The sequence below is a fragment of the Triplophysa dalaica genome, chromosome 21 (assembly GCF_015846415.1).
Source record: "Triplophysa dalaica isolate WHDGS20190420 chromosome 21, ASM1584641v1, whole genome shotgun sequence".
NCBI lineage: Eukaryota > Metazoa > Chordata > Actinopteri > Cypriniformes > Nemacheilidae > Triplophysa > Triplophysa dalaica.
In genome coordinates this window covers 11,726,104-11,753,356 of record NC_079562.1, presented here as the reverse complement: position 1 = coordinate 11,753,356, position 27,253 = coordinate 11,726,104, and the positions used below count along the sequence as shown (strand labels likewise).

Genomic DNA, 27,253 nt, shown 5'->3' with positions numbered 1-27,253 from the left:
GTTCGAGTGTAACATGTTTGTTGGTGTTTGAGTGTTTGTTTCTTGTTTAGTCTTGTTTTGTTTCTCCTTGCAGATCGATATGTACTGGTTGGCAGTCGTCATGGCAGCTGGTACGAGGGTGCGTTGGCGGACTGGGGGAACGGTGCAGCAGTCATGACTCAGATCATCGTTTCTATGATGGCTCAAGCCCGCGCTGGCTGGCAGCCCGACCGCACTATCGTTTTCTGCTCTTGGGGAGGAACCTCACTGGGCAACATCGGCTCCTTTGAATGGGGAAAGGTAAAATCCCAGCGTTGTTATTATCCATGTTATGCAATACTTTCTAAACTCAAGTGACTTGGGTTGACGTTTCATAAGCGTTGACTTGAAATATTTTTCATGATGGCATGATAACTCTATTTACATATCAGCAAATGAAACTTTTAGCCTGTGAATTTAATAGTTCATTTAGTATAGTCAGATGTGTATGATGGGGGCGGATAAATGTGCATAACAAGAAGGATCCGTTCAATCATTCCTCCCTCAGGTACTTGAATTTATCCAAACAAGAAAATAAGTCTGTTAACACATCAACGCTTCAGTAAATCATGTGTACAGACAGCAATAAATCCACTTAACGGCCCTCATGTAGCCAATCATTGGTGTGTGCTCTCTGTAAAAAGTTTAGCAGGGGTCAAAAGCACTTTCTTGTCTTTTTCTCGCTTTGATAACCTAACCGAAGCAAATGAAAAAACAAACAAAAAAAGCCTTAAGCAACATGCTAATATGATCAACAACCCACGAAGATTCAATCAGACCGATTTTGGCTGAGCGTTAATGAAATTATTCTGTCTGACTGAAAATTTTGTTCTGATGTCACAATAAATTGTAGTTTTTGGGGATAAAGAAAGCAATGACTGTTCTTATTATTCACATTGCTCATTTCACTCATTTCACTAGTGTCTCCCTAGGGCATAATTTTGCATTTATGTCAACATATCAATCCATTTTATGACAGTTCATTAGTTTGACTTGCAGTAGATGACTGTGCTCTGTGTTTGTGCAGGAGAATGCAGTGGTTCTCCAGAGCAGAGCCGTGGCCTATGTCAGCCTCCACAGTCCAGTCAGAACCACCAGCTCCCTGCAGTCTATAGCGTCACCTTCCCTTCAGCAACTGGCATCTGACATCCAGAAGGTACAAACCATCATTGGTCAAATCCATAACGGTCCATGAACTGTAATAACAACACTCTAAAAATTCTGGGTTATTTCAACCCATCGTTGTGTCAAATATGGACAATCCCAACTGTTGGGTTAAATAACCCAGAGAATGTTTACATTTGACCGAACAACAGGTTTAAACAACCCAGCATTTGGGTTGAAACAACGTTTGGGTTTGACCATTATTGACCCAACGCTGTATTGAAATAATCCAACATATTTAGAGTGTATTTCATCTCCTATAAAGGCCCACCCTTTCTCCATTTCTTAGGTATTATTCTTTTAGGTTTGTCCATTTTAATTAACAGAAATCCCATTAATGTTGTCTCTCAAAAACGTGTGTTCTTTTATGTCACAAACTTTACAAATATATTGCCTTTATCTTATATCTAAAACTGGTAAATTTCTGATGTCATGACTCAGAATCATCAGGGGTTTAGGAATATATAAACATAGGTTTAACACATAAGTAATAAATACATTGTCCGAGAGTATATATTTCAAGTTTTGACTGTAAATGTTTAATCCATAATGGTGAAGTAGCACATTTCAAACAAGAGATAAAGGTCTACGGCAGCGATGGGGATTGAGGTTTGTGGGTTTTGTGGGTGTGTTTCTGCTGACAGGATTTCAAAAGTGTACTTCTAACTTAATTTGATGTAATAAAATTCTAATATTGTGTTTTGTGATAGACTGCATATAACATCTTATTCAATCTGACAGCCTCGTTTTTGATTTATGAAAATGTATCTGAAATCAAAACAAAACCGCACAGAAAGTCTTTGTTATTATAAACTCTTTCTATAATTTTACTGCAACTTTCGATGAGTTCTAAGTCAAACTGACAGCCCCCTCAGCATCAGGTATTTGGTTAAAAGGTTAACGAATTTAAATATTGCCAATGTATCGTTTTGCTGTGGGATTCAGACTGGGACACGCTTTGCACAACGCACTGTAGGTCACAGGCCCTGATCTGATGACAGCGTGCCCTATTATTTTTAACCAGACAATAATTTTGTTCATTAACCTAAATGCCAGTCCACCTGTGACATTTCAGCCTAATAAAGTAAGGCTCTGACCTGCACGGCAGCCACTATCTAAATCTCTCCCGCAAAACTTCTAGAAGAGAAATGGCACGAGTTCACTGGAATAATTATTTCCCTTTATCATCAGCAGTCTGGGCATAATGTTTGTAAAGTAGTTCAGGGGGGAAAAATAAGAATTGATGAGGCTATGATTTGATGTGAATAGGCAGAGAAGACTCGGGAAAGATTTTCGCAAAATGGGGTTGTACGCTTTGCATAACATTGAGCACGCATCCGAAAAGTATTAAAAACCGCTATGAACAGAAAGAGATAGAACTGTGCGTATATGTGTATATCATTAAATGGGGAGATGAGGCTAAGGGTTTAGATTCTTCATGAATCTGAATGTGTGGAGAAATGTAAAGGCAAAGGCTGTTTAGATCATTCTGGGTAGTTTTATAACAAAGCTGTTTTCCTCAGACATCCACTCATTCATCTTTACTGTCCTGTTTATTGTTCTTATCCAGTTCATACACTACAAGTATAGAGTCACTTGACTTAAATGAAAATTCTTTCATTATTTACTTACCCTCTTTTTTTCCCACCTGTATGACTTATTTTCTTCTGCAAAACACAAAAGAAGATATTTAAAGAATGTTGGTAATTGAACAAAAGGGAGTATACATTCACTTCAATTGTACAAACAGAAAGCCGTTGTTTGGTAACCGACATTCTTCAAAATATCTTCTCTAACACATGTGTTGGATCAGTGTAAATCAGCCTTTAAAATCCTTTTGGTCTAAACGGATATGTGTGAATTATATAAATTAGCTATGTGGATAAAAACGTCATTTTGGCAACACATTATAACCAAGAATGAAAAACGGTGACCTGGGTTAAATGACTTTAAATTAATTAAATCATGAGAACAAAAGAGGGCAAAAGAGTCTTGAATAGATGTAAACATACACACCTTGGGAAGCTGGTGAAAAGAAAAGTACAGTGGCCGCTAGGTGTCACTGCACTGCGACAGAAGAAAACACATGCAAATTCAGAAAGCTTCTTCATTAGTTTGGCGACAGATGCCCTGCAAATACTTGCAACACAAACAAACACAGAAACGCGCTGCAAATTCTTGCAACACAAACAAACACAGAAACGCACTGCAAGCTGCACGGACGACAACGGAAGTGTTTCCGGGGGACCCCAAAAACTGATGCACCTGATTGGGACGCACTTCATTTTGACTGTTCAAATTCGATAGCGGAGTTGTCAGCCACCTTGACTATGTCGACTAGAATAAGTCGACAAGTTTTTAATCATTTTTTAAACTTTAAACTTTTTTATAGTTCACTTGTTTAAGTTAGTCGAGCAGCTACTACATCTCATGATTTTTGTTAAACTGTTTAAATCGACAGGCTAATAATATCACGTTAAGAAAGTTAAAATAAAGTTTACCTTCAATGTGGCTGACAAATCCACTAATGAATTTGAACAGTCAAGATGAAGCGCATCCCAATCAGGTGCTTCATTTTATGGGGTCCCCCGGAAACACTTCCGTTGTCGTCTGTGCAGCTTGATACGCGTTTCTGTGTTTGTTTGTGTTGCGAGTATTTGCAGGGCATATGTCGCCAAACTAATGAAGAAGCTTTCTGAATTTGCTTGTGTTTGCATGTGTTTTCTGCTGTTGCAGCGCAGTGACACCTAGCAGCCACCGTAGGAAGGAGTAAATTTTTGCAAATTCTTTTCAAAGGGTGACTTTGAAGATGCTGAAATATTGCAGTTTTTATTAATTATTGTTTAGTCAAAACATAATTCGGTAACCCTTTGCACCAAGGTTCCCTTTATGAAGCGTATGTATATGTGTTCAATAATGATTAATAAGTAGTTTACAAATGCGTTATAAAGCACTTATAACTGCGTAAATAAAAAGGGATTATAAAGAATTACCCTGCCAAAAATTGAGCCATTTTTAACTCACATATTATAAATGCTTAATAAATGTCTTCATTCATTATTTATTCGCAAAATCACGATGCTTATCCAAAGCAGTTTTTTTCTTGCTTACTAAGATAAATTAATCTAACTTTTGAACACTAAATGCACAAAGGTAGTCGTAAAACCAGAAAACATTTATTTATTGTTGAAACAAAATGCTTGCTCACAAGGCTTCATCTCGGATGTGAATCATATATTTAGAAGTATTGACATCCCATGAAAGTGCACTTCAAAGAAAAATGGATGCCTCTGAAGAATCCATTCACAACTTCATACACTTAACGTATAAATGTTAAGAGTTAAAACATTTTAGCAAATCATGAAAATGCACCTTAATGTAAAGTGATCACCTGTGAACAATTTATTTATGAGTTATGAACGTTAGTATCTGTGAAAATGCAACAATAATAAATGGTTCACACGAATCCACTATATTTAGGCACACTTTCATGGTTTGCATCACAGTTTGGCAGGTAGTTTGTTAGAATCCCCCTTTTTATTTATGCAGTTATAGCTGCCTTATTATGCATTTGTAAATGACTTATTAATCATTACTGAACACATTTATAAATGCTATATGAAGGGATCCGTAATGGAAAGTGTTATATTCTTATAGTTACATTTGTATGATGCAATAGTTTTAATAAGTTAATTAAATGATTCTAAGATGTTTAAAGATATAATTAAAACAGAGCAACCCTTACCTTTTCAACATTTGCCTTTAAATACTCAAGTGTTTGACATAAGGGTTTTTACCAAAAAGGTATAGTGTACCAGTCCCAGACAGTCAGAAGCTTTTAGAAAATGGATATTGCTCTCATATGTCTCACATTCAAGTGTTTTGTTTACACAAACTACAGACTTTACCAAGAGCACTTTAAATATGGAAGATCGAACCTTCTCTAAATGTGCTGAATCTAGCCTGTGATCACAACCAAGAGGAAAACAGTTTACCATTTGTGAAACTGTAGCCTGAGCGGATATCAACCGCATTGTCGGTGTGTTCAGCATCGATCACTTTTCCTCTCTCTGTGAACTGATAATGGTTTATGCTAATTACTGTTGTCCTGTCAGAGTCTCCCACGCAATGAGACACAATATGCCCTCATTAGCATGCTAATTGAACAGAAGGCCATCCAATCAAAGACTCAGCTCTGTTTGCGGCTCGACTTGGATGAACGACTTCAAATTATCCGTCGCGATAACTTCAACGCAAAGTTCATTTTTCTTTTTGTGAAACAATTCTTAGTTTTGCTTTTTTATGCTGCTTTGTTAAACTTTGACTGATCAGACCGTTTAAATTAAAACTGTTTATAACTGGCTTTTATTCTAGCCAAATCAATACCACATGCGTTTCAATTGCTGGGTCTCAGTTGTATGTTATTAGCCGCTTATAGATGATGGGGCCACATACATTTGTGTCATTACAAGAGTCGTTGCTGTTGGTCCTGCGCGCCATGAAATCACTTGTGGTCTTGTTCCGTTATTGGTCTCATTGCCTCTAATTGTATATTCCGTGTTTTGCAGTCATCTTGAGTTGTTGCAATTGCGCAATTTATCTTCGGAATATGCTCTTAGGAAATCACCAGGTATCCTCAACATTATCAATATTTTGAGACATTTTAACAGCGCTATAAATCATATTACAGCTTCGCAGGTAATACATTCCACTTATCTTGCTTTGCAGCTGTCTTTGGAATGGAGATGCCATTGCTGTGATGTTTTGAATGGGTGCACTGGAACCAATTATGATAAAGCAAGTACTTCTTTTGGATTATGAAGCGAAACATACAAAGTAAATTGAGAGACTTTTGGTGGTTTAATTGGGTATTGGGTATTGTCGTAGCAACACGTGCATGACTCAGCGCTGTTTCAGACTAAAATTACAGGAATGGTATAAATCGGTTTTATGTGCTTAACCCGCTCAGGTTTGAATTGCCGTTTTTTTATTTTTGATGTTCAGTTTAAAATTTCATGTCATTGTTAATTCATGAAGTGTTACGTCAATATCACACGATGGAGATCCTTCGATTTGATCTCATACTCAATCCCCTCCCATAACGCTTCAAGTCTAACCAGGTGTCTCCCTTATGTAAGGTTTTTATTCTAGATTAGGTGTTTTAAAACCTGTTAAGCTTTTGGTAATCCTCTCTTAAATCCATGTCTCTTGCACCTGACTTAGGCAACCGCTTTCGTTAAATAATTTGTGTAGACAGCACAGGAGTTTATGGAGCTCTAAATGTAGGTCACATTTGATCATTTAACTGCAAACATTATTCAAATAGTATTACTCGCAGATTAAATCAGGGTTAAATATGACCAAATGGGTGAACCACACAAGATTTTATTCCTAAGTGCCCTGAGCATTATTTATCAACACACTCCATTATCTCTGTCAGATAAAGAACATTACATATTCTGCTCTCAGTAATGACCTTGGGATTTGCTTCGGTCCACCTTGCATACACTCCCACACTATACCTCATACTATTGCACATACATCTGACCTATTTTTAACCGGAACGCATTGTGTTCAGATTTATAAAATATAAAATACGTAGAAAATAAGTGCAACATGTAATCATCTCCCTCAAAAGTCTTTATTGATTAACTCTTTCACCGCCATTGACGAGTTATCTCTTAAATAAAATAAAACGCCTCACCCCCAAAGACGAGTTTTTACGGCAATCAGTGTTTGTACTGTTGTACAGCAGGTGGCGCTATTACACACCTTTAGAAGTACAGAATCCCAGAACATAGAACGTATATGTTTTAGCTGTTTTTAATGATTGTTCTGAGTGTAATCTGGGCGGAATCTGTGACAAAAAACGTTAATTATCTCAGCTGTTTAATCAAAATAATGCATTGCGTTTTCTATCCATGCGGACTGGCTTTTTCAGCTGGCTTTTGCTTTGAGGCTTTCCAACTGATGAAATACTCTTTGAAAGACTTTGAAATGAAAACACTGTGTGCATTTTTGACACAGTTGAGGTCTTAAAACTGTCTGAAAGAGCTTGGACTCGGGATAAGTACCGGTCAAAACATCTCAGTGTTAAACTGTGAGAAAATGTGAGTTGCTAAAATGTGACATTTTGGTAAGTGCTGCGAATGATAGATATTTGACTTTAGAGGAATCATGATCAATACTTTACAAAGTGAACCAAAAGAGCCAAACACAGACAGGTCATACGTTGACCCACGTGAGATAACCACTACATCTGATAATGCAACCTTTTGTCACACACACTGTTACCCAGAATTCCTTAGCGTGCACCAGTGAACAACTCCACACACTTGAATTAATCACCCAGTATAGCTGATCACATCCACACATGCTCACAAACAGGAGGTGAGGCCACCAAGGACAGACTCTTTCATGGAAATCATGTGACAGAACTGAAGCCCCTGTGCCCCCAGAAGCCTGTTGGGCTGTAACTCTTCATCATGTGGCTGCACAGCGCTGTCACTCAACACTTCATAAAAACCTGGTTGGGCCCCAGGACGATAACATCATCTGCCATTCTCTAGATTAGACCCTTTTCATCGGGATTTCATCAAGATAATGCATGTTGTGTGTGCGTGCTGTGACATGCTAATTGCAAGCCATTAGTGAAAGCATTTTGCCGGCTTAGTAGGAATGCGTCATATGGATACACTCTTAGATTTCTGTGTCAGATAGTTCATTGTCACCCTACTCTATTCACCACAATTGGTGGCTTTCTGTCATCTGTAATTTTGTCTTCCTGTTTTTGTTTTTGAATAAAGGGAGACAATTATTAATGAAGGGCATCATGTCAAATGTTGTGTATTTTTTTAGGTATCTCTCAAAAAATTGCCAGTGCAGATAGATTGGTTTTAATGTGAAACATTTGGGCAATTCCATGCAAATGTCAAAGATTTTCACCATATGATGAGTTCTCAATATTTGGTGGTTTAAATACCCATGTCTCTCTTTATAGTTTTTAATAGTTTTCCATCACCAGGCAGTGAATTGTCACATAAATAACGCTCCCTGTATAATAAATAATGTATACATTTATTTTAATATATAAAATATAACAACAATTTTTTGTTCTGCAAATAGCAATCCCTTCTCCATTTGTTGGGTATTATTGCTTCTGGTTTGCGCATTTTAATTCACAAAATCCATTTTCTTCAAATCCGTAATTCATTTTTCTCTTTTTTTAATTAAAGGTTGCTGCAACAATGTGTCATGCATTCTAACTTCTTTACCATGTTGGACGTGCTGTCTTCTCATGCATAACATGGTAAACATGTCAAAAAACCAGCTGGGCATATTATGTAGTATTTCTGTGCTCAATTCACTCCCCCAGCGATCGAACTGGTTTCGGAAAGTATTTTTCAAACACAAAAAACTGTTTAGTGAAAATTTTTCTTAGTACATTAGACGATTCTCCTGGAAAAGCACACGACCCACTCACGCGGCAGCATGGGAGGCAGTAGAAGTAGCATGCGCAGACGTCACTTTCACTTGTGTGCAGGAGAGAGAGAGAGCATATGTTCGCGAACTTCAGGTGTTTGTTTGTTCACTGCATTTGGTTGATGAATGTTATATAAAAGGTGGATGTAACACTGGATTTGGAGATCGTTTGAAACTGATGTATGGATTCGTCCCCACGTTAAAATATGCCGGACATGAACCACAAGTGAATGAAACTGATGTCTATGTTTTGTTGACAATGTGCTTTAGTTCAGTCTACCCCTCCCCCCCACACACGCTGCATGATTTTGGAAGTAATCGTACAGCTGTATCTATCTTTTATAAATGTGATCTAACTAAATACTCTTCGAAGATGTGTGCAATGCTACTATATAGGTACTCAAGATTTATATGAGATTGGCAGAAACCCCGTGTGTTACGCCCGCTTTAAAAACGTATGCATAGACTGATATCCTTCTTATGTGTTTGATCAGGGGTTTTGTCAAAAATAAACAGATGATTCAATCTGTTGTTAATAAATACATTATCTAAGAATTTATATGTAAAGTTTTGACTAAAAATGACAATTGAATTGCCCATCTCTCTTTATGTAAACAAGACCCGAAGTCCATTTTTTACTGAATAAGCAACCTTCTTGAATCTCTCTTGTTTCTCCTACGTGCGGTTTAAGCATGTACATAAAATGGCACACATGAAACTTTTATCCCCCAGGACGTTGCAGAAAAAAATGAAACTATGATAGCAAAGATTGTTCACATTGTGTTACATCAGTCATGCATTCACAGAGATTGGATTGCTACTTTCACTGTAATCACGGCTGAGCGAAAAAGACATGTTTTACTTCAGTAATGAGTTTTTGAACAGTTTCTGCTTTCTGGGCAGCATTTGTATGCAACCGAGTCAGGATTGTTGCACAGCGAACGTAGAAAACTGCGGAGCTTTTCACTAGATTAAATCATTTCCTCGTATTAACGTCTCGTCCACGTCTCAGATTTGTGCCTAACCGCACAGAGATCTCATCGATCGAATCAAAAGCGCAGCACAGGGTCTCTGATCACAAACGTTGGAGATCGTTCATCACCCTAGCATGTGTAGAACGGCCAAGATCTGCTTACACACTGGAGGCCACAATGTGATTTCAGGCGCACCCTCCTTGTATTAGTGATGCTGTCTGCACAAGCACATGGTTTATCACCTCTGCTGGCAATCAATTAGTTCCCAATCAATAGCCTCTCACTGGCCAACAGGCAACAAATTAGCAGCCTCTCTTTGCTTGCACCACACTTGTTTATTCTGGGAACTTTTTATCGTGGGGAATCTAACTTGTTCCACTTGGCTAACAATTAAAAGTTAAGCCACGTGTTTCCACGTGTTTAATTCAATATTGTATGAGAACGCGGTCAGAACTGGACAAATGGATGGCCTTTTAATTGTATTGTTTCTGTGTTTAAAACATGGTCGGTTAGAGAGCAATGCATTGATAGAACAACAAAAATAGAGTGCTTTGTGAGAGATACAAAGCAGGCACTTAAAGCTCATAATTACCGGCAAGGTTTCATTTAGAAACCAGTGAAGTCAATTTGTGTCCTCCAGTGTAATAACACTGTTCAAACACAGGAAAAACTCTTCAACTGACATCAAAACGTCACATTCGTGCCGAACTTCCCTTTCTCCACACCTTTAAATGATAGTGTTTTAGTTCCATCGGTTGCATAAAACAAGCAAGCAGCTCATGCGCTTGTCCTCTGCTTTCAAAGGCTCTAGTGCGCCACCGCCTGTGCGACAACAGAGCTCCCAAGCTAAGCAAAGTGACACCCCTCTTGTTGTCTCTTTTAAATAATCTCAGCCGTATTCACGCATGTCTTCCTTCTTTTTATAAATGTATCAGCAGTTCCCATTCCATTTCTCTGCAAATGTAATTTCCAAAGGTCACCTTCTTCAAGAATAAATTATCGCCACAATGCAAGGTCATTTTCTGTCTCCAGCGCATTCAGAACCAGATAACAGTTTTGTTCAGAGATTTGCCAATCCCTCTTCTCTCTCTCTCCTTCTCTCCCACACATCCTCTGTGTTCACGTCCTGTCCTCTTTTTACTTTTAACGTTTTTCATCAACTTCATTTTGTAACTCTGAATTGATGCATTAGCTCAGGCATCTTTCAGTCTATGCAGTGATTTTTCCATTCATTAGCAAATACATTTAACACAAAAGCACATACCTGTTCGGAGTGAACGGTGAGAAATGTGCACCAAGCATTTTGCCATTATTCGTTTAAGAGTAGCTCTCCCCAAAATTGGAAATTACGTCATCATTTATTCACCTTCTTTTCATTTTAAACCTGTATGACTTTCGTTTGTCGAGGTATTTTAAAGAATGTTGGTAAATGAACAACGGTTGTGTCCATTGACTTGCATTGGTTTGTGTCCATACAAGTGAAGTCAATGGGTACCGCTGAAGTTCGGTTACCGACATTCTTCGAAATATCTTCTTGTGTGTTCTGCAGAAGAAAGGAGAGTCATACAGGTTTGAAATGATAAGGTTAAGTAAATGACATAATTTTCTGTTTTTGGGTGAACTATCCTTTTACAGTTCTTTCATGCAAGGGTGCCGAGCAAACCGTAATCCCAGTTGAGATCTTCGTCTTAATTTTTACTCCTTGTTTGCAATGAAAATAGAGCAGGTGAAGATGCCTATTTCTTACTAAACTCTCAGACTGTCCTCAAATTTTCTAACATACCAAAGTCTTACCGGTCAATTTATGTGCATTTTAATTTCTTCCTTACAAGAAGACAGTGTTAAAACATAACTGAGACATCCATTACGTCTCCGGGGCTATAAAAGTGCAAACTTTAGGGAATTGAATTGCCCCTGGTTCAGCCTGTGGAGTACATTTAATAGGATTTGAAAGTTCTCGGGTCACATGACCAGACTGATCACAATGGCATTGTAAAGGTCGCTCATTTGCTAATGGTTTTCTGCAGGCGACTCTGTTTGTTTCACATGAGCCGAGTGGATGACCAGCTTCATTTGGTGTGGCTTTTCGCCAGTCTTTCTAGCTCTCTCTCTCCCTCTCTCTCTCTGCACACTGGTCTATTCAAGCTCAAATATATAAACAATGATTTTGCCATCTCGTTATCATTGCAGACAGAGAAATTAAATATTGATTCTCCTCACGGGGAAAAGGAATTGCGGTGCAGAAATTACCTATTCTCCCTCATTCCCCGCTACAGAGCCGTTTCTACTGTCACATTTTACCTCAGGAATTTGTGGCTAATTTTGAATTTAATGGCTTTTGCTGCCTATGAAGATAAAGTAGTCTTCTTTTTTTTGAATGAAGATGCAAAGATTGTAATACTTGCACGGTACAAACAAGCCTTTTCACACTGCACTTAACCCTGGCCTATCATCTTCTTAAACCTGATAAACCTTTAAACCTTTTAATCCTGAGGATATGAACACTTTTAACCCTGTGTAGAGCAAAATTTCATTGTGAGGTTTGAAGAAGGTTAGCACTGCTTTTAACCCTTGTTCGACTTAAAGCAAGTTTGTTTGGCAATACACAACCTGTTACAAACTAAAATACTGTCATTATTTTTTCACCCGCTTGTCATTTTAAACCTGTATGACTTTCTTTAGTCTGCAGAACACAAAAGAAGATATTTTGATGAACGTTGGTAACTGGCACCCATTCACTTGCATTGGTTTTGTGTACTAACAATAGAAGTGAATCGGTACTGGCGCTGTTCATTTACCAATTTATATATAATAATATAAGTTGTATTAAAAAATTACATCTTCTTTTGTCTCTTCTAATGAAACAAAATCTGAATGTCTATTTTTTCGCCCTGGTTAACATTCAAAGCATAAGTAACCTAAATATCGTCATTTATGAATAGGTGATATCCACAAAATAAGGTACTGTGGCAATAGTATATTAACTGTAGCAAGCATGATGGTTTGTGAAGGTCACGTGTCTAATAAAAGGCTGAAGCTATTTCGTTTAAAGACATTAATTGCTGACCTAAACTATATATATTTTGGACAAGCTCTCTGATTATCTTCTTAATTTATTTTTAATACCCATCAGGGTTACACTTCCAAGAACTCTGTACTTTATATACAGTAATGAATTACAGAAAGTATTCCTAATGCTTATTAATTCACATTAAAATATTACAAATTGCTCAAATACAGAGATTATTTCTTATGAAATGATAGATCTACAATACTCCGTTGTCTCAGTGTGTTTATTCCATTTTGTTTGCTGTTAGTATTGTGTGTTTTGTCTTGTTTTGTTTGTTTGTTTGTTTTTGGTTGGTTGACTATTGATGAGTCATGCTAAAGTAATGGGGAAAGCTCTTCATTAAGATAATATCAATCAGACTCCTGCATAATTGCATCACGCCTATGCATGAATATTCAATGAGGGTTGGCAAATTCTGCACAGTAGAGTAACCTAACCATTGAAATGTTTATAGAAATGAATCATACATAATGAACAGATTATTTCCTAAAGCCTGAACTAAAAGGCCTCCACAAGGGCACAATTTAACAATGCTGTACTGAATACTCATAGTGAACTGTTAAATATGTTTTGTTGAAAACCTTTATGTGCTCAAATTTGCATACAGTAGGTAAATATTTATTTTATTTTGTTACAAACAACAGATATAACACAAAAAATCCATAAAACAACAATAATGATTAAAGGTCAGAAAATAGTTAAAGCCAGAAACTAAAAGATGATATTGGTTTTATTGTGTGAAAACTATCAAATTTATTCTGGATGGATGAATTTTATTTAATATAACTTGTATTAGGATATGTTTCAGTCACACTGAAAGCTAAAGCTGCCGTTTGATGTTATTTGTTTTTCAGGACAGGTCTTATAAATTATATATATTGCTCTGATATGTGAATGTAACTCTGCAGTCTATGTGTGTTTTTTTATTTGGGTTATGCTTTCGTACTCTATAAGTGTATATTCATATGGATTTAAACCCCTGCCAGGATTGTTGATTCAGTTCTTGTTTAAGGATTATGTAGCGGCATCTATTTATGTGTGTTTTGACAGTTTTATATATATACACTCTGTATATTTCGGGTCATGTCTGAGGAACTGTACAGCATATGATCATTTAGCGGTTCATTTAGCAGCGGCTACAATCAATTCAGTTAAACCTGCTGTTTATTTTTATAAAAAGCTGTTTCAAAACAGAGTAATTCTAAAACTTTAATGAAAAATCAATATGAGTGGTTTAGAGTTTTTGGGGATTGTGTGTATTATAGCAACTGAGGTTGAATCATTAAGGCATTGTAATTAATAACAATTAACGCCTCACTTAATCACACCCTCACAAATCTACATCAGTTTGTGGTTAGATTTGACTAAGACCGCCCAAAGTAAGCAAGTAAGGCCCACACGCTTGCAGTAATCAACCAATCACTACACACTGGTTAACTGGCCAATCATAACACACCTCGCTTTTCATAGCGATGAACTTTGTAAAAAAATCTGCTTCAGAGAGGCGGGGTAAAGAGGAGATACAACATGCAGTATGTGGAAAATACAGCGTTCTTGATCCTTAAATTGTGTATTCATATTGCATTACATGAAAAACAAACAATAATATTAGTTTTAACTAAAAGTAAATAAAAGGGATTTATTAGTGCCACATGTTAATCGGCAGTCACTTTCGCAAATTCACACATCCAGTGACAATATCATCATACACATATTTGTCTTGTGTATCGCGTGTGTGCTGGCTAACAAACTGCATATTGACAGAAGTATGATCATCTTCCAGTGACAGGTTTTGGGAAACGCTATATTGCACTCATTGGCAATTCAGCTTCGGTGTGATGAATTGAATGCGATGTTTCTCCCTGCCGCTCACTGCACATAGGAGATGCAGTGAAAGATCATCCTGAAATGTATTTAGTTATATTGAAGTTAAGTACAACAGGGCAGAATGGTTTTCTACCATCCAAATATTAAGAAAATATTAAACTTTTAAGAACTTTAATACTAAAGAAGCATACTTTAATAAATCAATTAAAAAAATTCAGTAGTCACAGATAACCACACTGTCCAGTGGTCCGCATGGAAAACTCCCCCACAGTGCTGTCTCACTTTTCTCTCTCACACTAATAACACCGATACAAGAAATAGTGAGAGTGTAGTTGGACCATTTGTTGCATATTGTTTTCGTTTCATTACTCATTTATCTCTGCAGCACAGGAAGATGACAAACATCCTTTTTATACCAGTTATTAAAGCTGACATGCAGGGTCTTTAATATAATAGTTCATGCTAAAATTACAATACCGTTACCATCTCATTCTAACCACATGACTTGATTTTATTTGGAGCACAATAAATCTAATTCTAAATTGACCACATGACATTTATCTCAAAGAGGCAACAATGCAAGTAATGTATGTAAACAGTAAAGCGTTAAACTTTACTCTCTGTCATTTGGATGATTTGTGCAGTCATGCATTTTAAGAGCCCTGCATTTCCTCTGGTATTATTCATGTACAGTAAATTGCGAAGCATTTGGGCTCTGTGAAGTAGTAGACTTAGCCCCTTTCACACATAGAGCCGCGCAAAAAATTCAAGGCAATTTTAAAATTATATACCGTTTGAATAAATTTACTATTTATTTGTATGTGTTTAGGTAAATTAAAAATGTCTGTTTAATTCGGTAAACTGCTAACAATATACACTAACAGTATCTATATGTATATGTATTAATGTATATCAATATGTATTCTATATTTATAATTGACTCTGTTATTAATTTAATCTCAGTTCCCTGAGATACGGGTTTGAAAACTACGTAGCAGTACGCTATGGGAAAACAGGACACCACCGTCATGCTATCCGACTAGACTAAGACGTGGGGATCATGTCTGACCGGCAGGAAGTTGTGAAGGGCCAGCCACACTGCCTGCATCTCCAGGCAGTTGATGTTTAGGCTTCTTTCCTGATCCGACCAGTGGCGGAAGGCCAACCTGTGTTGGAGGCATCTGTCGTGACCACCTTTCTTCTGCATATCATGCCCAGGAGCACACCCTGCTCAGTCAAAAGGGATCTTTCCAGGGAGCCAGATGAGTTAAGCAGATTCGATCCAACCAGACACGTAGGTGTACCAGACGCCTAGCTTCTCAAACTCTCGATTTCAACCAGTACTGAAGCGGCGGCATGCAAAGGATGCCTAACTGCAGTACCGGATATGTGGAGGCCATAAGACCCAGCATCTTCTGAAACGCATTGAGAGGGCACGAAGTCTTCAATTTGAAATAGGTCACGAGCCAGTGCACGTTCTGGTGCAATACTGGCCATCATTTGGGCTGAGTTGAAAACTGCTTCTAGTAACGAAACTCGTTGGCTTTGAGACAGAGCTCTCCTGGCAAAGTTGATCTTGAGCCCCGGGCATTCTAAATGGCTTAGGAGAAGGGACCTGTGGGACCGTAGCTCATCCTCTGTATGCGCTAGAAAGAGCCAGTTGTAGAGGTAGTTCAGAACCCTGATTCCCTTCTGCCTGAGAGGGGATAGAGCCTTTTCCATTCACTTCGGGAAAGTGCGAGGAGCCAGGGACAGCCCAAACGGAAGGCTACCCCTTGCAGGCAAATCTCAAGAATCGTCTGTGATCGGGGGTTATCTGGATGTGGAAGTACACGCCTTTCAGATCCAGGGAGAAGTAACAGTCCCTTAGGCATACTTGCGAGAGGATCTGCTTCAGGGTAAATATTCTGAACGGCCACTTAATAAGAGTGCGATTCAGATATCTGAGATCGAGGATCGGACGGAGACCGCCATCCTTTTTGGATACGGGGAAGTAGTGGCTATAGAAGCCTGACTTGGTTCGAACTGGGGGAAACGGTTTTATGGCTACTTTTCCCAGTTTTTTTTTTGCCATCTTTTCCCGCAAAACTGCGGGGGGGGCCGCGAGGCGATAGTAGAACGGGCCTGACATTTACTTAAGGGTAGGTAAACACATTTTCGCCGGCACCGGGAACTTAATGGGGCTCTCGAAAGAGCTTGTTGTGCGGGGGAAAGTCACCTGAGGTGCCGGTTCCAGCATTATCTTAGGTCGGGTCCCTGGCGGTGAGAGTGATGGAAACGCTTAGCCGAGCGAGAGTGCTGACGGGTTTCCAGTTTCGCCACTGTCCGGGTAGCAGGAGTTGTGGTTTTTACCGGGTCTCTTTGGCAGGAAGTGCTTCATGGCCTGTGAGAATTTCTGGGCAGCCTTGAAGCATTCATCCAAACCCTCCACCAGTTCTTCCAGCGAAGACCACACCAACCCCAGCTCCTCCACAGCCTTGGTCAGGACCCAGAAAACTCTGAGTCTACACCTGGCTTGGATTTGCTAGGCTCCCCAGATGGCTGGAGGTTGGGTCAAATATTGAGCCCCACACTTCTCAGCCTGGGAGAACCCCAAGCAAGAGACGCACCCGCTATGACAGTCAGAGGCATGTAGGAAGACCCCACACGAGTGACAGGGATGGTATGGAATTTGCGAGAATGCCGCAGGGAATAGCTAGAAAATGTATCTTTTAAAATCGCCGGATCGCGTCAGGGAAAATGACCGGCGCTACTGAAGACACTAAGTCCGCTGAGCAGGGGGGTCCGATCTGCGGCGAAGGCTTTTCGATGGCGAAGCAATCAGTCTCAAGTGCTGAAGGTAGAGTTGTTTCTGAAGGATAAGAAATCTGAGGACCCTATGGTGATGTTCCTGCTTATAAAGCCATAAGCACAGCCCAGTTTGTCAGGCTCCATCGCCAAAGGTCCATGCATTTTTGCTGCCATTGGTTTCGAATTTTTACTTTGTACAAACCAATGACCTGCAGTATTCACTGCATTATTAAAAAGCTTCAGTCATCGGAGAAAAAGGAGTTTTCCCCATAGCGTCCTGCTACACAGTACAAATGCAGTATCAATAGGGAACCTCTATTTTTGTCACAGTTTTCAATGTCATGCTGTCAGTCTTTCACATTGCTGTTGTATGAATTTGTCACTCCTGAGGTTTGATTTTGTTGAAAATCAACAGAAACTAGACTGGAATGGCCACAATACATCTAGAAATGCTGATTAAATGAAAAAAATCCACGGCTATACAGTCTTCACTGGTACATATTGTGTATGAAAAGGGCCTTTACAAAGAAATACCGGTAAATCAATGACAATTTTGCAGTATGAGTTTGCAAGTAAATTATTAGGATTCTATGTGTGAACAAAGAGAAAGAAAAGTATCACCTGTATTTGCTAATTTAAAATGTCTGCTTTTGGTCAGTTGTAACATTCTAAGAAAGATAAAAAAATTACTTGTCATCAAACTGGAAAAATAATGAAGTACTTTGAGATTTCTTAGAGATTCAGCTACTGATTCAGTACTATCACATACAAGTACCTTTTTCTATGTTTAAAATGTTTAAATCACAATTTTTTTCCTATGTCTTTACTGAACCAGTGCTTCTGATCGATTTGTACATCTCAAAGCAAATATGTTGTCCGTCAGGATTGATGTTTTACACAAATAGCTTAACAATGACAAAATGTCTGTGGTTTCTTCTTTCAGAAACATTTGATGAGTTGCAATAGAGGTGGTGGTTGTCCTGGGCCAAATGTTAGCTCACTGCAGACACCTGGAGATACAAGCTTCTTCTCCAACCAGCTTGCTATCCCTACAGTGGAGTACACATACTCAGATATCCCAAAAACGGTACGATGTACACACATGCACACGCATACAATTATCAATCTGTTTAGCAAGGTAATGGATCACGGTAGATTAAGGTTGCTCATCATTTCTGATGACAGTGTAGTGTTGTGATTCATTTACCAATACTTAACTTAACTGGCTGATTTATCTGAGTGATTTATGCAGCGAGGTCAGTAAATGTCTGACCCTGGCTGTTACTGAAGCCAAATTATAAAACACGTGAAATATTTGTTTGTCTGCTTAACCAATCGAAAATCCAGTGACTACAAAAGTTGAAGCATGCAAAATGTAAGCAAAAATGAACACTTTCATAAATTTAATGCAAGTCTATAAAATCCTAACATTGATTGTACTTTCCCTGCACTGCTGGGGAAAAGAAAGACACACTCGATTGCTGATGTGTAATAGCCTATTGGATACCATGCATTTCAAGTGCTCGTCATTTTCCCTCATGAGCATTAGCTTCTACAGCACAGTGCCAGAAGTCATCTGTCTTATTATGGTAATCCGTTTTTGCTATATAGTGTATAGATGTGATTGGAGAAAGGAAATCTCCAGCCAAGACACTTCTCGTCGTTTGCTGATTTTCGGCAGAATATCAGACTGAAGAGCACTTCATGTAGGATTTGAGCTGTATCTTTATGAATTGTCAGACTGTATTTTGAGTGCTTTGCACTAGTCAGAAGGGCCCTCCACCGAATCCATCATGCCAATCAGAAAAGAGAGATAAGTTTACGGTCAATATGAAGTTCAGGCTTATAACAAGGGGTTGGTGCTGCTCAAGTCTCCACTATTGTTATTTCTCATCATTTCCCACTGATTTCAGGAAAAACGTATGGTTAGAGGCAGGGAAACAGAAATGTTGTTCCAGGGTCAACAAACTATGCTGACATGGAAGAATGTGATTTTGTAGAATGCTGATTGTAGGAGCATTGTAGTATCCTCAGCATCTCAATTTCTTTGACCTTGTAGTAAAGTATCTGCAGTATTTCTAAATGATGATAAAAATATTGCTAAATGACAATTTTTATTAAACAATGTTAAGTGACTGAACTGTAAATGTTCCTTCTCGCGATCTGTCATTCTGTCCAAACATCTTAAGGTCTTATGGTGGGTTGCGAACCAACTTTATATATGGCACACAGCCCCCTACTGTGCTGAAGAGATATGTCTGTATATTCTCTATACTCCTTATGTTCTTTATATAACCCAATGTTCCTAATAAATCTCCATATTATACTAATTTGTTTTCCTGCATTTTGGCCATCATATAAATTATTGCTTAATGTAAATTCCTTACATCCTATCTCTCCAAATGTTCTGCCCAAACACTCCGTCCCATCTTAAGAGAATGAGCATTCGACCTTTTCATGTCACGTGACCTATAAATGCAACAAAACCTGTTTCCATTGCAGTTGTGTGACATATTCCTTTATCGAAACGCCTGCAAAAAAACACCTCACCTGAGCATTACAAAGACCTTCTGCACAATATACAGGATATTTTTTCGAAACTGCCGTGTTTTCATTGGGCATATTTTTAATGCGCAATTTAAAGAGTTATAGAAACACAGCTACTGATTCCAAAATATTCACCATTTCTAGTCCTAAAACAATCATACAATTCTTTTCTACAAAATCTTGACAAGGATTTGGTCTGTTGCTCATACACCTATAAAGCATCTGCCCACTTATTTTCTCTCTGCCACTGTCTACCTCTGTGTCTCCTCACCTCAGTCTCCAAGGAGGATAAAGTTCTCAAGCGCAAGCAAAATCTCAATAACATGATCACATCTCACAAGAAAACCAGTCGAAGCCATTTTCAGAAAGTTTGGAAAGTCTGAATTCTGTAAGGCTTCAGGCTAAAATCCATTTAAAATGTACAATGTGTTGAGTGAAATCCATTTGAATTGTAACACATTTCTTCCAGAAACCAAAACCTTTATCAGGTTTGGAACAGAAGGAACTGCAGTGTTGTGCAAGTTACTTCCAAACTGTAATACATTACAGATCACTTGTTACTGTTATTTAAAAGTAATCCCCTACCTTGCAATATTACTGTCTCAGAACAACTAGAGGGTTAGTAATCCATAACAGAATTAGAATTTTGGTTGGAGTGTCCCTTTAAAAAAGATCCCATGTGTGCTCGAGGCCACGCAAGGAAATGGACGAGAAACATGTTTTCTCATCGTAAGACACGTAAAATCTTACTTAAGAAATAAGCATGGTTAAATGTTTTGCATATGTATTCATGTCGAGCACGTCAATGTTTTAGTTGTTCTAGACTGCGTATAGCGCTGCTCAAACGTGATATTTGGCAGCCGGAAGAATCAACTGTTGTACACTTACGGGTGATTTCTTTCATTGTGCAACGTGACATGCACCTTAGTATGAAACGTTGCTAAAACATAATTCACGAGTTCGCCTTTGCAGATAATAGAGTAGTTTTGAGGGTATGTGTATTTGGCATGCTGTCGGGGAGAGGGCTCAGAGCTTGTTCATTCTTCCAAGCTCAGAGCACTCCCCCTGTCCGGAGTGAGGGCTCCGAATCCTGCATTAGCCTGATACCTGGAACACTCCACCCCCCCTTTTTGTGTCCTGCTGGAGACAAGGGGCTCCAGGTGAGGACCGGGGTGGTGGTGGGATGCTTGAGACTGAAGAGAGAGTGAAGGTAAGACGTCTTGACTATTTATAGAGACTCTCTCTCTCTCTCTCTCTCTCTTTTGAACTGATAGGTCGGTTGCTGTGATTGCTGACAGCCGACCAGCCGAGTTGATTATCTGCTCCTGTTCCTCCCGAACTTAGTTAATAAAACATCATTTCGAATGCATTGTCTCATACCACCTCTATATTTTCGTCTTTGGTTGAGCTGAACTTCCGCTTCTCTCCCTGTACTGTAGCCTGCCTGTTAGACGCTCGTTCCCCATACTTTTAAAAGCGGGTCCGATTCTGGAGTTGCCAGGTGTTCATCTCAGGATATAAATACATTAAGAATCTCATCAATTAACAATTATCCTCAGAATTAAAAAAAAATTGGCATGCCGCACTAGTACATTAGAAAAGTAGCCCATAATGTTCCACAACTGCATTTTCAAGATAGCCCAATAGCCCCTTTTCACACGACGTCAAGCATCTTCCGTTCTGCCGCGAAGCAGTGTAGCGTTACTTCCGCTAGCGGCTCAGAGTGGACTTTACCAAGTCCCTTGCACAGCTGCCACAAATACAGCTAGATGATGTACAACATCTTGCAGACAAGTTTTCTTTTATTACAAGATAAAAGCTAGATAAAGTATACATATTCTTTGTTGAACAGTACCTGTTTGATTATGAACTACTCTCTTAGTTTGTTACAAGATAGATGTCATGATACACTGCTTTGCGAAAAGGCGTAAATTAAGTTACTTCATTGTGAAAAAATTGTTTGGAAAAACCAAAGCATCTTCATATAATATTTATTATTTTTAATATTTATCCTCCTGAGGTTGACAATAATACGATGCACATCCCCTTTAATCAAGTATTTGTGGCAAAAGCGAGAAACAGCTTAATTTCAGGCAATAGTTTAAACCCAGTTCCTGCCTCGTACACTTGTGAATTCTTTGACTAGGCTCAGGCTGTCACGTCCCTCTCCTATATCCTCTTTCCCCACGTAATGATGCATGAGGAACTGTTTCCTGTCTTATGAAATCATCTTCCATGTACAACTCCAGTCACACAAGAGTATAGTCATACCCCAGGACTCTTTTACAAGCACCATCAACATTGTGTTCCATCTGTCACATCCCTGATGATTGTGTTCTATCTGAGGTGTCCTTATAGATGACCCATGTAAGTTTATCCCAAGAGCAATGAAGCTCACTGCCTCCATGTCTCCTCTATCCGCTGACAATGTCTCTTTAACTTTAAAATGCGAACTCAGTTAACCAGAGAGGTTGCTGCATGCTATACAATACTGTACATATGTTCATCTGTATGTACTGTATACTGTACAGTACATACACATTGGCAGGTTCTTAAAATGAAGGACTTCAAATATGTTACACACAAAGTCAGTGCAGCAAGCCTTGGAGCATCTTTCTCCCCCCCGACTGTTTTGGTTGACACTTTCTGCATGCTGGCTTGTACATCTGTCTCATCCAGCACTCATGCCTGCCTAAGCATTTACAGTGCAATACTAGTGTGTCTTAAACTGTGAGAGTAACCTTTTCGTGGCATTCATGCCATCAGGCTGCATTAGCACTGGAGGTGGCTGTTGTGTTGCGAAACAACGCGGTCTGTGCTGTGACACACAGCTCTCAGCGTCTCCGCTTCTGCTTTCTGCCGCATGGCTCTGCCCCAGGAGCCGTTCCTTTCCCACATAGAAAAATCTAAATGACATACTGACTCCAAGCCTTCGTGTGCTACAGTATTAACATGTGTGTGAGCGTGCGTGTGTGTTTTTTTATTCCTTTCATAGGAGTGATTGTAGAATTTGGATATGCGTGTGAGTGTGTACCATGTTTGGGCTGAAACGATTTGAAAGTGATTTGGTCATTCCCAACAGGAAGTGGAATTAAAGTTTAAGGTGATTTGGCCTCGCCCCAAAGGAAGTATAAATTGAAATTGTTTTGGCCATAATCAACATGATGTTGAATTGAATTTGAAAGTTATTTGGCCACGCCCTACAGGAAGTTAAATTGTTACTTGAAGTTATTTTGGCCATGCCCCAAGGGATGTTGAATTATAATGACTGGAAACTGAGTTTCCTGAAATGCATTACTATGCTTTATTATTCTTGTAGACTTTTATTAAAATAATGTAATTTTTAAGGTCTATAAAATGAAAGTTGATTTGTTGTGAGGTTAAATCCATATACAGAACTAAATTAAACTAAATGAAATAAGAAATAAAAATAACATGTTTCTACAAATCTCATTCAAAAATGAGTTGAATGGTTTCCAGCTAGAGTCAGCATTTTCAATCATTTTCACACAAAAAAAATGATAGCCCCATGAATATTATCTTCTGTGAACATACAGTTAGAACATAAAATATATAAATTTTAACAAATGAATTGGGGTAGTTGAAAAATAGAACAAGATTTGCAAAAAATATACATATAAATTTAGAAATTATCATTATAAATATAAATATTATAAAATAAATATGATTTTATGTTATTCACAGTGTACTATGCTGTACTATACTATACTAGTGTACATACATACATATTTATATATATAATTTTTATCATGTCATATTTTTATTTTATTTTATAAGCAGTGTTTCTGCAGTCACACCATAGGACACATGTATGGTAGATTTGTCGACTTCCTATTCGTTTTTTAAGGTGCATCACCTTAAAAGTGTCAGATGTCAAAAATATAATAGTTGGACAAAATTGTACTCCACATCAGATTCAAAACGATGATCAAACGTAGCTACAGCATTTGCTGCTTTTGGATCCTAAGAGGCTGAACTCTTTCAGATGATTTGTCCCTCCCCCCCCACCCCCACCCCCCTCTGTATATCAGTAAAAATATGAATTGACGGAAATTTCTGTACATAGCAACGAAGTGCTGTCTCACAAATAACAAAAAATTCCATCAATGCCAGGGAAAGAGCTAAACACTAAACATCTTCTGGCCTCTCACTCTAAAGGCTGTAGTTTAATACAGAGTGACAGATCAGAAAGTCTTTCTCTACTCATGCTACTGCCGACTCCCTCTCCAGATGGTGTACATTTCTTGATTCTGTCTTCAGCCCTGTGGCTAGGGGTCGAAACCGATCGCCAAATCAGCCTGACCATGCAGAAATCTGTCACTGGTTGTACGCTAGGACCCTTCCCCACCCAGAATTACCATCCGGCACTTGTCCTGGAAAGTCAGAGGTTTTGTTGGCTGTGAACAGACAGCAAGTGCGAATTATTTGGCCTGAGGTGATGTATTAGTGTCTGCACAGCTAATCTAATTAGCAGCGTGAAGCAGAGGCAGCTGCATACGCTACATCCGTAGGGTTTTGCTCTTCGAAATCATATGGCAGTTAACTTTGATATTTAGCTTATTGTTGACAACTGACAGCTATGCTAAAAACTATATAAAATCACGGGTGAACATGCATATTTATTGTTGTGAGATGTATCATGACCTTGACAGAACATTGATGCAGGTTTTGAAGAACATTTAAAACCAACTTGGTGTTTAAGGTTGGCTAAAATATTCCTGTTTTACACCAAACCCTATACCTCATTTTATGCCTGCAAAACTGTTATAACGGTAGATGGCAGGGGCGTTGCTGGACCTTAAGCTCTACTGGGGTACAGGCCCCCTTTAACATTCCTACTTTTTTCTTGAAAGCATGCTAAAAATATTCAAGTATCTTAAACATACTTTACATGAACATTTTTAACATGGTTTAAGGGATGAATGGCATACATTGCATGGAAATAATCAAAGCAGAGATTACACAATGATAACGCTGAATAATTTTTTTTTTTGAAAATGTAGATTTCAGTCATTTAATGAATGCAACTAAAATAAAGAAAATATTGAATCTAACAAAACAAAGGTTTTCCCAAGTTTTCCTTAGACTTTTTCCTCTAATGTCTGAGACCTGACTGGCTGAGGTTTTGATAATCGATATTATTTAGAAACTAAGTTTCGTCAGTTCGTTACTAAATTGCAAATTAATCAGTTTTTTGACGCACTTAGCAATGTAAATGAATGCACTCACAAATAAAGTAAATTGTTAAAACTAAAACTTGAGATTTATACCGGGGCAGAGCAAATTTATAGCGGCCAGCAACGCCCCTGGTAGGTGGGATGACACTGAATCCATTCTCCATTCCTGCTGAATCCATTCTTATAAAAAGCTTTCAAGGTCTCATTAACTGGCCATGTTTATTGTTTTGTACTGTTGTATGAGGTCTAGTTATGACGTTCGTGTGATTTTTTTACATTCCAAAACATCAAAGTCAAGAAGTAAGAGGCCGCATTGAAGACTTTATAAGTAAACGGCCACTGATTTGATTGGATAGCAGTTTGCGTACTTGGAGCCTTCTGTGAATTTGGTTAGAGACGTAACATTAGGTTACACGTTAATACCATTCACAGTTTTCACACGGCATTAGTATTATCTGGAGATCTCCTGGGATTTATAAATTGGCTCCCCACATCAGTATTTCATACGACGTAGTCACACAGGACGATTTTACTCAAAGTTACTGATTTATTTCGCGGATGTGATGGCGAGGCTTTGTGTATAGTTTGTATAGCCCATACTTGTATTTCATTTAATAATAAATGACCTTTCCTGTTAGCATTTGAGACCAGTGATCCCAAACCGGACAAAAGATCAGCGCGATCACAGGTATCAAATGTTACAAGAATTTCCATGATAAATAGACAAACGGGAGACTCCCGGTAACTTATGGATATCACACAGCCCCCAAAAATAATACCAAAACACTTTAAACAGCCTCCATTATTCGCAAACGGTGGATAAAACCTTGAAAAATTTGATATAAACTCACCACATCACAGAGATGGCGATTTGTAGGGACTTAAGATCACAGTCAACATCTGCAAGTATTGCAAATGACTAGAAGTCCCCAGGTAATACTAATCTCGTGCGATGATCCTCAGGGCACATCAAGCGATCTCTAACAATGCATAGTGACGCATAGTATAAAAATGTTTTACACACATAAGATTGCTGCACCATTCCTATCGGACCCAATATTGAAGGCAAAGCATTGCTTTCAAATTTTAGTTATTCCACAATCCAGTGTCGATCTCTGACTTGTTCACGAAGGAATCCTCAGAGAAATGAAATGAAATGAACAAACGCTCCATGTTTTTCCCACATGAGCTGGAACGTCTTTAAAATTCAACTTTACTACCGCATTACTAGTGTCGGAATCTGAAGGAAGGTTGTGCAGCAACTGTATTCTTCCGCAACCAGGGGTGGCACAATATTTAGCTTTCTTTAACGGCATGTTTTTTTTTATTGCTTGCTCGCTAATATCTGGTTCTATGGAGGTGGTGTTCTACCTATCAATGTCGTCATAGAGAGGTGCATTCCAGAATTCCGCTGGGCCTTGTTATCTCAGTAACAAGGCCGTTTTCAGTAACACTTAGATGAAATTTGTGTGAATACGATTCCCTCTTATATAACAAAAGCATGGGTTAAAATTGTGATTTAAGTTCATGCGACCTTTAAACTCAGCCAAGCACATCTGTTCATCTACAGTAGAAGCTGTTGCATTCTCCTGCCAGTCTGGTCTTAAGCATCTGCAGAGGAAACCGCTTCTGGCCGGATGCTAATCGCTTTGGAATGGCGCTGGCTTGGGATCGCTGTGCGTCCCAAGTGGAATTCTAGCTCGGTTTGTGCATTTCCCAGCAGTGCAGTTACCTCCTTTCTCCATTCTCACCTCATATATCCTCTGTGACCATTGTGTCCTATTGGGCATACCTGTATACCTGTTTTGGATATATGGATAACCTTTAACTGCCTACATTTTTACAACTCCACCTTAAACTGGTGAAAGCTTGAATTGCCAGAATTTGGGGAAAATTTAGTCAATAAGTGATAAAAATCTCTTTCTCCAAAGGTCTCTTCAATGGCAGGTACATTTAAAATAAATAATTGGGATTTTCTTCAAATGGAGGAATAATGATATAACAGTAATGGAACGTTACAAAACTATTACAATGTCAAAAAAGATAAATGCATTTACTGATACATAAATGTGATGGTGGACAAAGGAAACATATGAACTAAAAGGACTCAAAAATAATTCAGATGTGCTCATTTTGTGTTTCTTGAACACAGTTTGAGTAAAATGTCTTGCCTTCCATCAATT

The 27,253-nt window shown here is 38.5% G+C and overlaps 1 protein-coding gene across 1 annotated transcript in view; it reads left to right on the top strand.

The window, feature by feature from the left end:
• The window catches only part of LOC130410292 (inactive N-acetylated-alpha-linked acidic dipeptidase-like protein 2), a 174,673-nt gene that overhangs the window by 116,140 nt on the left and 31,280 nt on the right, over nt 1–27,253 (top strand). Inside the window, exons 8-10 of the mRNA XM_056734890.1 lie at nt 74–279; nt 1,046–1,174; nt 18,269–18,412. Of these exons, the coding sequence (XP_056590868.1) occupies nt 74–279; nt 1,046–1,174; nt 18,269–18,412 (479 nt within the window). The remainder of the gene's footprint in view (nt 1–73; nt 280–1,045; nt 1,175–18,268; nt 18,413–27,253) is intronic.